The 15,438-nt window shown below is 36.7% G+C and overlaps 1 protein-coding gene across 1 annotated transcript in view; it reads right to left on the bottom strand.

Annotated features, from left to right (window-relative positions):
* Window positions 1–1,369: 1,369 nt before the first annotated feature.
* UBE2V2 (ubiquitin conjugating enzyme E2 V2) overlaps window positions 1,370–15,438 on the bottom strand; it is a 28,578-nt gene continuing 14,509 nt past the window's right edge. Inside the window, exons 2-4 of the mRNA XM_027452104.3 lie at window positions 12,418–12,563; window positions 9,145–9,270; window positions 1,370–2,237 (exon numbers count right to left, since the gene is read on the bottom strand). Coding sequence (XP_027307905.1) covers window positions 2,091–2,237; window positions 9,145–9,270; window positions 12,418–12,563 — 419 coding nt within the window. The 3' untranslated portion in view covers window positions 1,370–2,090. The remainder of the gene's footprint in view (window positions 2,238–9,144; window positions 9,271–12,417; window positions 12,564–15,438) is intronic.

Below are 15,438 nucleotides of genomic sequence, written 5' to 3'. Positions count from 1 at the left end.
TTGTGGGATCATCTCGTACCACACATGACCGAGCAAACAACCAGCCCCTTTTCACACTCTGTGAATTACGTTACCAGGCATGTAATAGTCCACAAGTGCTTCTTGTTCCCTCACGTTTATGTTATTTTCCAAAAAATTCACATCTCAGAACTGCGTGGTTCCATTATTTTAATTAAATATAGATTAGCAATGGTAATGTAAGAAAGACTTAATGGCATCAAGATATTTCAAATGAAAAAAATCACGAAAATGTTGCAATGCACTTCAGCCATACCGTCACAAATGATATGTCATATAAATACAGACAAGAGGTAGCTGGCAGCTACAGTTCCACCAGTTCTAGAAGTGCCAAATTTGTCAAAAAGTGGCATAAACTGACAAATATTAATTAAATCTCTCAACTGGAAAAAAAAAAAACAACAAAAAAAAACACCTAGTTTATTGCTTTTAGAGGTTCTTTACATGAGAAATAAGCAAAGGCATGTCAAACAAAATTACCTGACTTGATGGCTTTTGATTAAATTCACTTTTTCAAAAGAACTACTAATAAAATCTTGAATGCAAATAGTCGACTTGCTCCCAACGTTACATGTTCTCACTGCAATGAACAAACGCTTGCATTTTCCAAGAGGAGAAAAAGAGAGGTCTTATTTCCAAAAGAATAGCATTAGCTTACTTTCTTATGAGCAACCATGAGAACTAAAACCCAAGTTCCCGCCAGACAGAGTACATTGAAAAAACAGACCAGGAGTTGCAAGAGAGGCAACAAGCATTCTAGCTAAGGGGACAGCGGGGTAATGGCAGGTGACAGATGAAATGCAGATGGAAATACTATGATCTGTACTACACATGTCATTTTTATTAAAGCTTCCAGAAGATTGATTTATTTTTTCCCCAAAGAAGAGGCAAAGGTGTAACAGACAAGAAAAAAAATAAAGAAATGTAAAGGAGAAAAAGATGCAAGAACACATGACACAACACAGCAACCGCCAAAGCAAGACAGAGAACTAAGTAAGACTTCAGCAATGTAAGCCAAGTGAAAGTTGTGCTCATTTCTCCAAAGAATCTGGAGGGGAGGCAAAGAAGGAAAGGTTAGATGAGTTTTTTGGTTTTGTTTTGGGGTCGGGGGTTGTTTGTTTTTAAAGACACAGTGCAAGTTTGTCTAAAGAAGTGGTACTACAGATGACAGAACTTAGTCCTCTGCAGCAAAAGAAATACTTTGACCTCTAAAGTAAACTAAGCATACAAAAGTGGTAAGAATAAAAGGTGCACGTAAAACCAGCAGCAATATTATGTTTGTCTTTCCACTACTTCTGCAAGTTACTGTACATATATTACATCACTATTATAGAAATGGCACAGCCTCAGACACTTTCCACATTTTATTTACATTTTAAGACTAACTTTAATCTCAATCACATATCCATACATTTCCTTTGTTTCACTAAAACTTAAATGCATGGTTTATTAGAACAAAGACTGTAAACAAATATTTGCCATGTCCGATACATGTAACACACAGGAGCTGCTTAACAGAAATTAATCCCCCCTTTTTATAAATACAGGTATCAAAACAATCCTGAACATACTTTGTGACACTACTAGTAGTCGGCACCCACACCCTTGCAAAATTAAACAAGATGAGCAACGGTATTCACTGTACCTGCTACTTTAAAACAAATTTTAACTGCAGCTCTTTTACTAAGCAAGATGGATAAAGCATGCCATTTATATTTTGCCTTCTCAAGAGATTATTTTCAGAAACATATATTATTCCACAGCAATCTGACACTTTCTGTCATGCTTTCATCTTGTAAAACCTGAATTCCAATTTTAGGCTATTTCAGGCTTATGCTTAAATGACAGTGCCTTGATAAGAGAAAAAAATAATTGTGCTGCCTTTTTCTCCCATAGTGCCTGAAAACATATTGGGCATACATATATTATATATATTCTTACAAATGTCCAGGTCATGTATACCAGCTGAAATTCTTTTAATGTGTGGGTGTTTGCATTGTGAGATTTAATCAAGACATTAACATGAGTAGAAGGTTGTTGTTTTAAGACAGAAGTTTGAGAATCAGCTAAAATTAATTGTTGTAAGTTTGTCCTTCTGGAGGTTGTGGAAGCTTCATATTTTCTTTGGACATCATTAGACGTCTTAGCTCTTGAAGTACAACTTTAATGCTATAAGAATTTTGCCATTTTGCTAACACTGGTATGCTCCGTGCATCCACCTGGAAAAAGAAGAAGGAGTTGTAAGTTACAATGAAATTAAAAGATTTCTATGTAACTAACTGCTAATGAACCAACCATGCTAAAAAAAGAGTCGAAACATTCCCTGACACTTTCTCTGTGACATTCATGCCATGTGTCCTTATGTTCATAAAACATTTTTAGGAAAACATTTGCACACGGATACACATTCTACAATGACATACATGCAGGTGGATCCCCCCCCCCCACCTGTGCTAATATGAACGTTAGCGAGAAGGAAAGGGATAGGTTGAGAGGGGAGAGGAAAACAGTAAACAGTTCACTGCTGAACTGGAGCCATATCTTATAAAATTCAGTTTCATCAATTTGTTTCAAGTTACTCAAAAAAAAAAAATCACCTTCATTAAGCTATTATATACAGTCGGATTCTTCTCAGCTCTTAAAAAAGACACAGTAATTTGTAGAATACCTCTCTAAAGGAAAATTTCCCTTGCTGCAAGTTTCAGTTTGTGATTTATTCCCCATCAGTATTATGTGGTGCTTCTGATATACCAAGAGTCACTACATATGCTAAGAAATAGTTTGAAAAACTGAAATATTTTATATATAACATTTACACATCTCTTAGTTCTTTGCCTTCTTATTATAGAGCATCGTCTCATGGAGCTGTCAAGACTACTGTACTCACCAATTTGAACTGAAAGGAAGGGACATTTCATTTATAAAACCTGTGGGACAATTTAGACAAACAGCTCAGCTCTTCTCTTCACACAAATAATGTTCTGCCTAGAGTCAGAACTCCTTTAAGCTGCCAACAACTGAGTAGCATCAAACCACAGCATAAAGGCAGTAAGGCACTTAATAATTATTGCAAACATTAATAAGCTAGGAAAGAAAGAGCATCAAAAGGAAATTATCTTATTCATCAAGATCACACCAGTTTAAAATAAGCAATGAGTGTATGAGCTTGCACAGAAAGGTTCTGAAAGTAACACTAGTCAGACTGCCACTGTTATTCCTGGACTACTTCCTCCTCTTTTTCAACGCGGGTATTTGGTTTAATGTGGTAGATAAAAGATCAGAGGAAAAAAAAACAAAAAAACTTTAACTGGAAAACAGTTTCTATTTTCTTCAAAGGCAGAGTAATAGATAAAAACACAATAGGTAAAAAAACGCAAAGGGAAACTCTGATAACAGGTCACCTGTGTTACCAAGCAGCAGCTCAAGTAAGGCCTCGTGTAGCCTGAATCACTGTTGTGAAGTACCAAGATCCTACAGATCTCCTCTGCAATCCTTCTAGATAAGATTAAAGCAGAACTCACCAGAGTTTCTGTCCAAACAGCTGGACCCGGTGAACAAGGAACAACATTAATTCATTTGAAAAGTTAGAATGGTAGATCTCACACTATTCAAAACAATTCTCCACACAGAGAATGCAGTGAGAAAAGCACCAGACCACCATTTTTGAATAAAAATAGAGGTTCTCCAGAACGAAAACAGCACCATGGTGGTGAAGTAACCTGTTATTAGAGGAATCAAGTGCTTAGATCATATGTTCACTTTGCATATAGTTGCAGATGTTTAAGAAGTTATTCCCCACTAACACTTGCTAATGCTTCTCTGCAGCTAACCTACCATCTTCTTCTACTTAGCAAAACGGAACAAAGCATGAGTACTCCCCAACTACTTTGCTGTAAGCCAGCAATTTGGCAGACTGGTAATTTAAACACCTTCCATGTTGGTCTGAAGCACAGCACCTTCTACCGAAGTAGCTGAGGAGAGATCATGCCACTGACCCACCAGAACAGCAGTAGTCTCCCCAAAGAAAGTAAGGGGAAAAGAAGCTACAGTACAGGAGGCCAAGGACCAGGCTACAGCAACAACAGAATGTTCAGAGCCAGGAGAAAGGTGCCCTTTGGGGATGCAAGCCCCAAACTGAAGACAATCAGTAAACAGTCATGAGTAAGAAGAAAAAGATAGGTTTAAGACTTCAGTAGGTTTGAGAAAGAAAACTAATCTAATTATCTGTTCAGATAGACTGGGTTAGCAAAAGATAGCTGGAAAGGCAGTTGCATCCTCCAGTGAATGTCTTTCTTCAGTCTTGCAATTCTGCTTCCATACCACCTTCCTTTTCCTTGCTTCTCCTCAACTTTGCTTTTGTAGCCTCTCTCAGGTTTGGAGATCAGCCTCAGTTACAGCACGTGGTGGTCAGTCACCAGCAATGTTTGAACAATACAATTCTACATAAGCTGCTTTGTGTTGGAATATGAGAGCTGATCACTTTGAAGTAAGCTCTACCAACTTTTCTCTTTTTTTTTTGGCTGGGAATTTGTAATGTCAAACTCACGGACCGTAAATTCTATTTTAACAAAGTTATGAGTGTTTTCTGGTCAAAGACTGCCACACCATAGCATTTTGTTGCTGTTTATCTCAAGTCTCTTCTCGCAAGTCACCAACTTTTTTGACAACATCTTGCAGCAGCGAAGATTTTGGCTCAGGTTCTCTTTTCTGCATTGCAGAATTTATTTCCAATTTAGGCAGTGCACAATAAATTCACTTTATGAAGAACAACACTAAGGTATTTGGAAGGATGACACAAACTATGTTAACATTCAAATCACACAAAAGCACCTAGGTAATATTCAAGTGTGCCTCCTGATACGTTGAGGAAGAAAATTCAAGATCACATAAAAGCTAATAAAGCTGAAAACTGCAACCTGAGGACTGTCTTATTCTGGGAATACACAATTATATACACATCCTTAAACAAAAGCAAGAGTAACTACATATATTATTTTTTTCTAAACTTTTGAAATCAAGCCAAGTAATTCTGCAAAATGTTGCACAATACTGGGTGTTCACAATGTTCCCAGCATCTAAGATAACTTTAAGAGGTAACAAACTGCTTTATTTACAATAAACACACTCAAAGCAGTAACTGGACAACAGTTTACAGAATTATAGTTGACATAGGACTAAGTGAATTTAAAAGAAACAAGTATTTCCAGCTGTAAATGGTACTTAAATGAACAGAGGTGACTGCAAATACTGGAGGACAGACTGTTACAGAACACTCTCACAGATCCAAAAATTAGATATCCTCAAAAGACTATGGGAAAATAAGTATCATGCCAGAACGCAACCTGTGTTTTGTTAGTACAGAATATGGAAGTTTCCAAGAGAAAAGACCCCACAGCATTATGAATAGTAATTTAAATACAATTTTACAACAGTGACACCATTAACACAGAAAAGCGTTTTGTCCAGCCCTACACCAGTACACGGGCTAGCTTTTCTGAACTTGGTAACTCAATTCTGTATACAAACACAGTAGCTCCCATACACAAATTGAAAAGAAGAAAATCACAAAGACTAACTTGCAGATAAGAAATGAAATTTACCAGGGTGATTCAAAGAACCTACATTTAGTCTTTTGATACAAAATACTTGTAAACTACCCCTCTCCTCTTCTGCTCTAAATGTATCGGACAGCAGTCCCCAGGATCCATGCTGCTGATGGAAAATTTACTTGCAAGCAAAACTCCCCTCTCAAAATAATCAAAAAGAAGTCAATAAACTTGTAATTGTCTGTAAGAATAAATTCATTACAGATACCTGCACTTTTCATGCAATATGTAAAAACAGTTTAAGGCTGAAGTTAACTCCAGCACATATCCATCTCTCCCCTCCACTGTTCACACCCCAACTCAAAACAAATCATTACCCTCTAAGCTCATGCTGGGGGCTTTACTCTCCCTCAGGCATTAACTGGCACGCATCTTTTGTAAAGTACTCCCTCACAACGTTACAAATATTTTGAGTAGCACTATAATACCGCTCCAGCAGAATTTCTGTTGCTGTTTATCTCGTGTTTCTTTTCAGCATGTTGCCAATATTTTTCATGATATCTATAAGCAACATGATCAAAAGCTGGCCATGTGTGAAAAAAACAGGCTGCAGAAGCATGGACAGCAGAGCTTGTCTGAAGATAAACACTGCCATTTCCAATCATTCACAGAATGCAGCAAACCGCTTATGATCTATTATATGGAAGAATGACTGAGGGTGCAGCTTCAAAGAAACAAGGAAATAAAACAGGGAGCAGAAACATGAACTGTTCCAGAGAAGCTGAGGAATGTTTTAGGAAAAAAAAAAAAAAAAAAAGAATCTTAGCTTATGGCTCAGACAACAGAGTAAGTCTCACAAGAGATGGGTTCAAGTTCTGATTTTAACAGACTTCTTCAGAGGTATGGGTCAAGTCATTTTGTCTTCCAGTGTTTTCACCCACTAAGTATCCATACTTCTGTTCTGCTTTCCAGCACCTTGCAGCACATCTAGACATCACACGTGCAAAAACCTACTGCAAATAGGCCTCAGTTTTGATCAGAATTGCTTTAGGGTTTGTAAATTACATCTAGTTTTGAAGAAATCTTTCCTTAAAGTTATGTTTAAAAAGAAGCTTTTAAGAAAAACTGTTCAAATAGCAGGCATGCACTATCATCAATACTTGCACTATAAATAAAAGTTTTGACCTAAATCCCTAGTTTTAAATAGATGATTGAAAATGAAAACTGTATTTAGTTTCAAATTCAAGAAAGTAGATGAAGAAAATAAAGTATCTGACTCAAAGCAGTCATTCACAAACAGTGTTCAAATAAACAAACAAAACAACAATAACATAAAAGAAAAAAAAAAACTAGGGTTTTCTCTTTAAAACTGAGTGCTGGTCATTCTCACGACCTCTAAAAACAAAGACTAATTCTCTTGCTATGTAAAATACATTCATATTTTATTGCACTAATTCTGCATGTGAATTTAATCATTAGATAGTGTTTATTAAACTGGTGACTCTAAAGCAGGTTGCACACTTCTATTAGTGCCTTTAGTTTCAGTTAAAGTAAAATACAGTCATGTTTACGAAACACCTCGTGTGGAGGACTACATACTGCATTTGTATACAGGTAATTCTAAGAGTGCACATTTCTGCCCCTCGTTTACACAGAATCACAAAATGGTTAAGGCTGGAAGGGACCCCTGAAGGCCATGTGGTCCAAGCTCCCTGCTCCAGCAAGGCCACCCAGAGCAGGCTGCCCAGGCAGCTTTTGAAGATCTCCACAAGGAGGGAGTCTTTACAGCCTCTCCGGTGCCACTGCTCCATCACTCACACAGTGAAACGCTTCCTGATGTTTAGACAGAACTTTTTATTCTTACTCTTAATATGTTCTGCACAAGGTGACTATCTCTCATATATGCATTATGTATAACGTATCTGGAAATCAGACTTCTCTTTTCTATCCACACAGAAGCCACAGATAAGTCACTCATCCAAAAATAAAAAAAGTGCACTGAGCAAAGACAAAAACTCTCATCTGTAAAATGTATCCCCAATTTATCCGACAAACAGGTTTGGCACTCGAGTGAGCACAACAGCAAAATACACTAAAACGCAAGAAACCAGGACAAGTGGTACATTAAAAATTACATAATGAATGAGTTTTAAGTTCATTAATGCTGAAAAATATTTTCATTAAACATTGCAACTTAGTTCTAACTGAAATGCTAAAATAGGTAGAGTTATGCATTTGCATAGCAAATCCTTCCTAAGTTACAGTAGTTTATAAAAGTATTGGGGTAAATTTGAATGAAGTTTTGGTGTAAGCTTAAAAATATATTAGAATCAAATTTTTCTGTACCAATGGCTGAATTCTAACAGCGCTTTTATAACCACCAGCTGAATTTCCAGTCACAGTGTTCAGCCCATTCCCCAGCAGGCTGAGGGAGTCAAGACTTCTCCAAACACAAGCTCCAAGCAGACTGACTCAGTAAGCATAAGCTTTCAGCCTTTGTAATGTCTGAGATTTTGCTTCTGGAAAGCAGCATCTACATGTATATTCTCAAGCATGCACAGATGAATTAATGACAGCACACTTCTTCACTGATACAGAGTAATACATGTTACTACAGAAACATACAAAAATAATATTATAAACATACCAAAAACTCTACTGCATTCCAGATTAGCAGCATTGGCTGATCGCAACCTCTTAATAAACAAAGATACTCAGACTACAAACTACAGCTGGAATAAACAGCATCAGCTGGTTTGTAGATAGCAATTTTAATAAGATCTCCAGGTAGAGAGAATTTGTTGGCTATGCAAGAAATACTTTCAAATCAATTTTAAACTATTTCTGAGATGTTGGTCTAGTGGCTTTAGATAACCTATCAGTATACCATCTTAACACTTACAACAGCTCAAACACATCCCAAAGAATGTAATTCATTGCAAATGGATCTTTACTATGAAAGTGATTACCATCTACATTAAAAGACCTTAAAACTGAAGCTTAAAATGATCTCAGATTTGAATAAATCCAGTACAAACAAAACAGGAGTATAAATACATCCGCTCATTACAAGGGAATTCCTACATCCAGACTGAGTCTCAAGCAGAATAATTTCCATTTTAATTAACGGAAACACTAGATAAAGTTGGAATAATGAAACAAACTTTAATGACTAAATAAATAATGGTCTTAAGCAAAATAGTACTCTGGTTAGGATATTAATCTAATGCCCTTGTTTTGTAAGACTAATACATGGAAAATATCTACACATGGCTTAAACATTTATTTTTTCCTGTGCAAAACTTAAATCTTTAATTTTAATTAAAAGACATGGCTGTTTCAATACTATAAATAATGGTTGTCTCATTGCTAAGCCACTGAGAGCCACTAACATATTGTAAATACCAAAAGATTTGAATTTGTGAAGTAGGCAAACAATTTTGATGTAAACCAAGAACTTTGTTGTAAAATTTAAATATGAAATCTCTGTCCAACACTGTATATTCCTCACCTTTGTTTTTCATTGAAATAGTTTATTTTACAGATTAACAATATGGTTGGTCTTACCATTTCAACTTACCATTCCATTGGAATTATTTATTCCATTCATATTAATTTTAGTTACAAATCTAACTGTAGGAGGTGCTTCTGGATATTTAGGTCCACACTCTACTTTCAGACTGTATATTCTGTTTTCATAGTTTGTCTAGAAAGCAAAAAGACAGACTAATGCATCTCTCTGAAAACTGAGTATTAAAAATTAACACAAAGCAAACGCAAGAGGATTAAAGATGAAAAAATATGAAATGATAAGTCTGTTAATATTATGTACCAGTTGATGGTCTTGGATTTCTGACAGACTGTTTTGGTTATACTTATTACCTGAGGAATACGTATAAATTACACTACTAATTGACAGTCCATACAAAAGTTTTTAACAGAATACATTTTTTAAAAATTCACATTTACTCTTATCCTCCTAGCCATCCGCATTCACAAATCACTTTTGGCACAGTAGGGGGCTGACAATAATCTTCAGGAAAATTATTTCACTGCCCACAAAAAAATATCTAACATACACCCAAAATAAAAGGAAATAAAGACAAAGAAGCAAATAAACCAAACAAGAACAAAATTAAAACAGTTCTGTAAAAACATATTAAAGGAGTAATTTAACAATCCACTTCAGAAGACATGCAAGACTTCCATTGCTGAGGATTGTTAAGCAAGGAAGTAGTAAAGAGAGCAATCATTTAACAGTTATCCAAAGCCTTTATGAATTTGGACAGTACAGTTAAGTGACAGCTAGTTAGTAGATTATTTTTACCTGTTTCTAAGTGCAAATATATCTTGAGAAAGTCCAATTAGAAATTAATACAGGCGTGTTTCTTTGTTTTTTAAAATCTTGTCAAGTAGGACGTGAATGATTGAAAGTATCAGTGACTGCTACTCACTGATGCCTCTGTGCTCCAAAAGGAATATAAACCCAGCTTCTACACCTGCCTTTCCATTGGCAGAGCACATACAGCTAACATGAACCCAGAGCAGAAAGACGCCTCAAGGCTTCCAAATGTCTATTCTAAGCTGTTCATCAGCCAGCTGTCACTCTTTCCAAGTAGACGAATCAACCACACAGTCAAATTATCAAATGGCTCTCCACTCTGCAGTCAATCAAATGGCAGTGTGGAAACCAGGCTACTGAAGCATCCTAGCTATGACCTATAATTTCAAGAAGCCACAAAGACTGTGCAGCAACCGGGTCAGAAAGAAACAAAGGTAAGCAAGATACCCTTTTTTAAGCAAAAAGGTTTTCTACTATTATTAACCTAAAAGCTGAAGGGCCAGGAAAGGTAATCTTGTCCTTCCGTAGATAATGTAGCTGCTACCACAGGAAGAAAATACAGTAACAAAAAAAATCTCATTATTCACTCAGACAAAGCAATTTATTTCCCAGAGAGGGATGCTGTCATTTAGAGTGGAAATAGGCCAAAATGTATATACACTGCTCACAACTCTGAAAAATCCTGAGAATGGCACTCACATTCTCTTATTCCTATCCAGGTGGCTTCTCAATTTTGCTGAGTTCCTCCAATCACCATTTTACTGTAAGTCAAGTATCCCTGACCAGCTCCCCAAAAAGCCCTAAAAAGCATTTTTCAGGGTGAGAAAAAGGTTTCCTTTAATCCAAAACAAACCTCTCCTTCCCCCTCCATGTTGGTTCACCCTGCAAATCAAGTAAGAAAAAACGATAAGCAATTGTTTGCACTGCTCTAGAGAAGCCACAAATGTGAAGAACTTCATGCTATGGAGAGCATTAGCAATTTTCTGTGCGTTCTGCCAAGCTGCACACTGTCTACATAACCAATTCCAAAAGCATTCATTTTCTACAAACCCTGAAACTGGACATGAAATTCTTCTCATCAAGGTATTACCCACTGGCTTGAGAACTAGTGGCTTTCACTTTCTGTAGTTACTACATGATGCAAGTCATTCTGCTGTACACAAGACTGCATGTCCCCAAAATGACCCAGAATTACACTTACTTGCTTGCACTCTTTCAGAAAAAAAAAAAAAATATATATATATATATGTAAATTGACTAGAATTAAAACTGCATGACAGCATTTTTTAATTTTTATTTAAAACAAAAACGTTTGGACTCCTACACAGCAATCACTCCCTTCAGAAATGTGTTAGGAGTCTGCTTTAGGTGGACCAAAAATCAGTAACTGGCAGTTCTGGAGGATGTTTAGAGAGTCAGGGTGACATTACTTTTCTTAACCCACATTTGTAAGATCTTCTCAAAAAATCCCTAAGAATACAAACTTTCTTCAAAATGTATTTGAACACTGTGACTACACTGAAGTATCCAAGGCATCCTGTCATTATATTTGTATGTTAAATTGGCTCTCTCTCAAATGCATTCAAATCTCAGAAGCCCAGCACAATTATGCAGATAGTCAGAACAGTCTGCTGCATGTTACAACTGACTTCCAGAAGCAGCTTAAATTACACTGAATTTAACTAGAACTCTGTTTCTCTGGAAGACCATCCTCAGAGGCCAATTTCTGATCTCAGTTCTTGTTTTGGATAAACCCAGTAAGCCTTCTGGCACCAAAGGACACATAAAACAGTAACCTCATGTTAGCAGTGAAAGACATGTGCTAACTTAGAGCTACTTGAAGTATACTCATTTGAAGTCTTTGTTTACACAGTGATATTTTGTATCATATTAACTCATTAAAAAGCTTTCACAAAAATTGCACATGAAGTTAAGACGTGCCCATTCAGATCTGGCTAGGCTGATACTCAGAACAGGGATTATCACTTCTCTTAAAGGATTTCAGTGTAGATGACATTCTACAGAACTTAAAAGGTCAGAAGGATTTGACCTTTTTATTATTTATATATTTTACCCTTTTTTATTAATTATTTATATATTTTACAGGTAACTAGTAACTGCTTGGTCTTTAGGACTGATTCAATCAGATTACATAAATTGCTATACTTATAAATTATCTGTGAAAACTTGTGAAAGTTAAAAATATAGCCACTTTGCCACAGAATTGAAATTACCAGGCACATATGATAAACTGGGGAAAGACAGCTCTCCTGTTTACTGGACTATTACTATACACTGATGTGCAGTAACGATGGAAATATTAGTGAGGAATATATTCAGTCATCTGTAAATTTCACATCAGAACTGGCTTAGAGAGTTGCAGAAACACATACTAGAGTGAATTTTACACATACTACAGTAAATTTTAACTAATTTCTTTACATTGTAGCAAAGTAACTTTTCTTCTCCTCATTTTGTATGGCCTACAATGTTTTACTTTGGTACACTTACCCTTGGTGGCCCAATAATCATGCCTGTCCATCTGGTGAGTGTCATATCTTCATCATCTTCAAGGCCCCAGCTTACTGTACCATCACCTACTCCTTTCTGCCCTTCTTCAAGTTCTTCCAACAAGCGAAAATTACGAGGTACTTTAACTGGAGAAAAAATGAAAGAATGAAATTAATACTTTAGAAGAAGCCAAACAATTTCACTTTTATATAGTATGCATTAGCAATTGTTGAATGCATTTTCAAAGTTTAACAAAACACTCCCTGTCTAAATTTATTTAGCAAATTGTTTTGAAGCAACTAGCCACTTCTCTTGAAAGCTCGTTCCTACCCAATTGATATCAATACAAATTATCAAAGAGAAAATAAGCCATCAAACTAAACAGAGGTCTCTCAATTCAGATACTCCTCTTCCCCAAGTACGGTACTATTTAGAGTCAAAACATTTCAAAATCAATTCATTGTCATGTTCTACTCAAGTAGAATACAAATTAAATCAATACTGCAAATTCCCTATAAAAATAATTTAAGAATGCAATATTTAACACAGATTATATTAAGAAATGTAAACTGTAAAATCAGGTGACTTTTTTCAGTCCTTTTCTGATTAAAAAACAAATCAATGAAGCAGACTTCAATATCTGAAAACAAACTAGAAATCGAGTCTCATTTAATCTGGTGATTATTATTCCAACTTAACATATAAAAAAAGATAAGAAGCACAGAAACACCGATTAAGTTGTTAGAGAGAGAGATAATGACATATTCACAACAGAATATGAAGATGTACTGCCTCTAAAGACAGCCAAGTAATATTCACTTACGGAACTATAATTACTGGATTTTGATGATTATACTTGAGGACTGACAGATATTGCTAGATATTAAACAAGTAGAAGTTTAATTGCTTTACATCACTGAAGCTAAAATGATATTTCAGCACTCATGTACTGAACGAAGCTAATTAACACTTGTGCTTGCAGTCATGGCATGCTTTTATTTTCAAACACACAGTATGTAGTAGCAATAGTACAATAAATCTTCAACCTTCTTTTAATAATGATTCGTAACTTTTTTTTTCTTATATATCTTCTAATAGATACTTATAGCTATAGAGCTTCCAAAGCTGTTGTGGTTTTTTTTGTTGTTGTTGTTTTGTTTTTTAATAGGGAACTTGTTTTGTACTGGAAGAAACCAGGTCCTTCATAGAAATAAAACTTTTGAGACTAGGTACAGACAAAGTTCTTAGTAAGGAATACATTCTACATTAGTCTGAAAAAGACGGGGGGAGCAAAGGCAATTCTTCTGCACATCAGTTATTTAGTTGCTGGGATTTCAGGTTTGACACTAATCTTAGTCCGTATTCCAAGTGGCCTATCCAAAAAATTAAGACCAAAAGTATACAATATGTTCATTTAATCAATATGTACACATAGGAACCAGCATAGACAAACATATCCTTCAGGAACTACTCAAATAGCTTATTTTGCATAACTTTTTTCTACGCACAGACCAGGGAGAGTCTCCTAAAAATGACAGCAACAAATATCCAAGTTCTCCAAATGCCCAGAAGAAGTCATTACGAGTACAGCATCAGAACAGTGTAAGGAATTTAAGTCACTCATGTATGGCCTCACCTCCCTTCTGTCTTTGCTAGTACCACTCACCTAAACCCATTAGGAGCTACGTCAGCTTGCTAACCGAGCAGAAAATTCCACGTTTCGGTTCAGCTCCTGACAGCTTGACAAAATGACCCAGCTCACAGAGAGCTCAGACAAGTACCAGCATGTGTGAGGCCACGGCAGCAAAAACTCAGGATGTAAAACAACATTTTAAGCAAGTTCAACTACTCTGGAAACTTATTTTCACAGAGTTCACATATAATTACCTGAAAGTACTAACACAACAGGGATCAAGGAGCAGACCATTTATACTTCAGCATAGATCCTTTTAGACAAGCTTCATTGAAATGCATCTGTTCATTCCTCTGGTCCCGTCCTGACTTACTAACATTAGATCTGTGCATCTACCTGTCTAATTCAGACTAGGTATGAGCACAGACAATCACACTTCTGTTACGTTAAATAGGGTACAAAGGTTTTATTTTGCTGCTGATTCCTATATGCCCTGGACTGCAGTCTGCCAGTAAAAGGTTTATGCTAACCTTTTAAAAAAATATAATAAAAACAGGCAGCAGGGTAAACTTATACTAGACTTACGCTTTGCAGCACACAGCTGAAGAGTTTTTGATGGACACACAGAGTCTCCCAAACCCAAGCCCTGTGCCCCACTCCTCCTTCCCCCAGACACAACCACATACTTCAGCATCTGATCATCATCCCACACTTCTCCAGTTCTCCTCAGAAGCCTTGCTCTGACTGCCAAACACGTGCTTTATGGCTCGCCTCCTGCAGCAGCACATAGCAGAAGGTGGCAGACAGGCCCTGGGTTTATTTCCAAGCACTTGCTATCAGCACTCACCCCAACCTCAGGTGCTTCTGAGCTATCTGGGCTCCTCGACCAGCCCGACTGGCAGCCTCATTTACCAGAAAGTTCTTCTTCCTTGAAGTAAAATCACATCCACCCAGGTACTCAACTGAATTGACTCCAGAAGCAGGATCAACAGAGGCCAACACTGACTGCTGCATCTTCCAGTGCCTGCCTCTGCAAAACCCTGGCTGTGGAGATGAGGGAACTTTTGGTGCAAAAAGCCACTGGACTGGCTCAATTGTAGCATAAAATTGCACTCATCAGACCAATATCTGTGGGAGACGACAGTTACTAGAAAATAACAACCCGCTATGACTAACTGTCCCATGGCCATCACGATTTTTTCCACTACGTTGTCTGTGCTCACCAGTTCCCCTAACTGCCCACAGGGAGCAGTGAAGGACTTGGGAAAACTCCCAGATTTTTTTTTTTTTTTTTTACTTCCAGTAAATAATTCAGATCCGCTCTGAAAAAAAGATGAAAGGATCTGAACAGCAAGTACCAAGCTCCCCACACTAACGTTCCTCTTGGT

This window comes from Anas platyrhynchos, chromosome 2 (assembly GCF_047663525.1).
Source record: "Anas platyrhynchos isolate ZD024472 breed Pekin duck chromosome 2, IASCAAS_PekinDuck_T2T, whole genome shotgun sequence".
In the NCBI taxonomy this organism is placed as follows: domain Eukaryota; kingdom Metazoa; phylum Chordata; class Aves; order Anseriformes; family Anatidae; genus Anas; species Anas platyrhynchos.
This window is presented reverse-complemented; position numbering and strand designations above follow the sequence as displayed.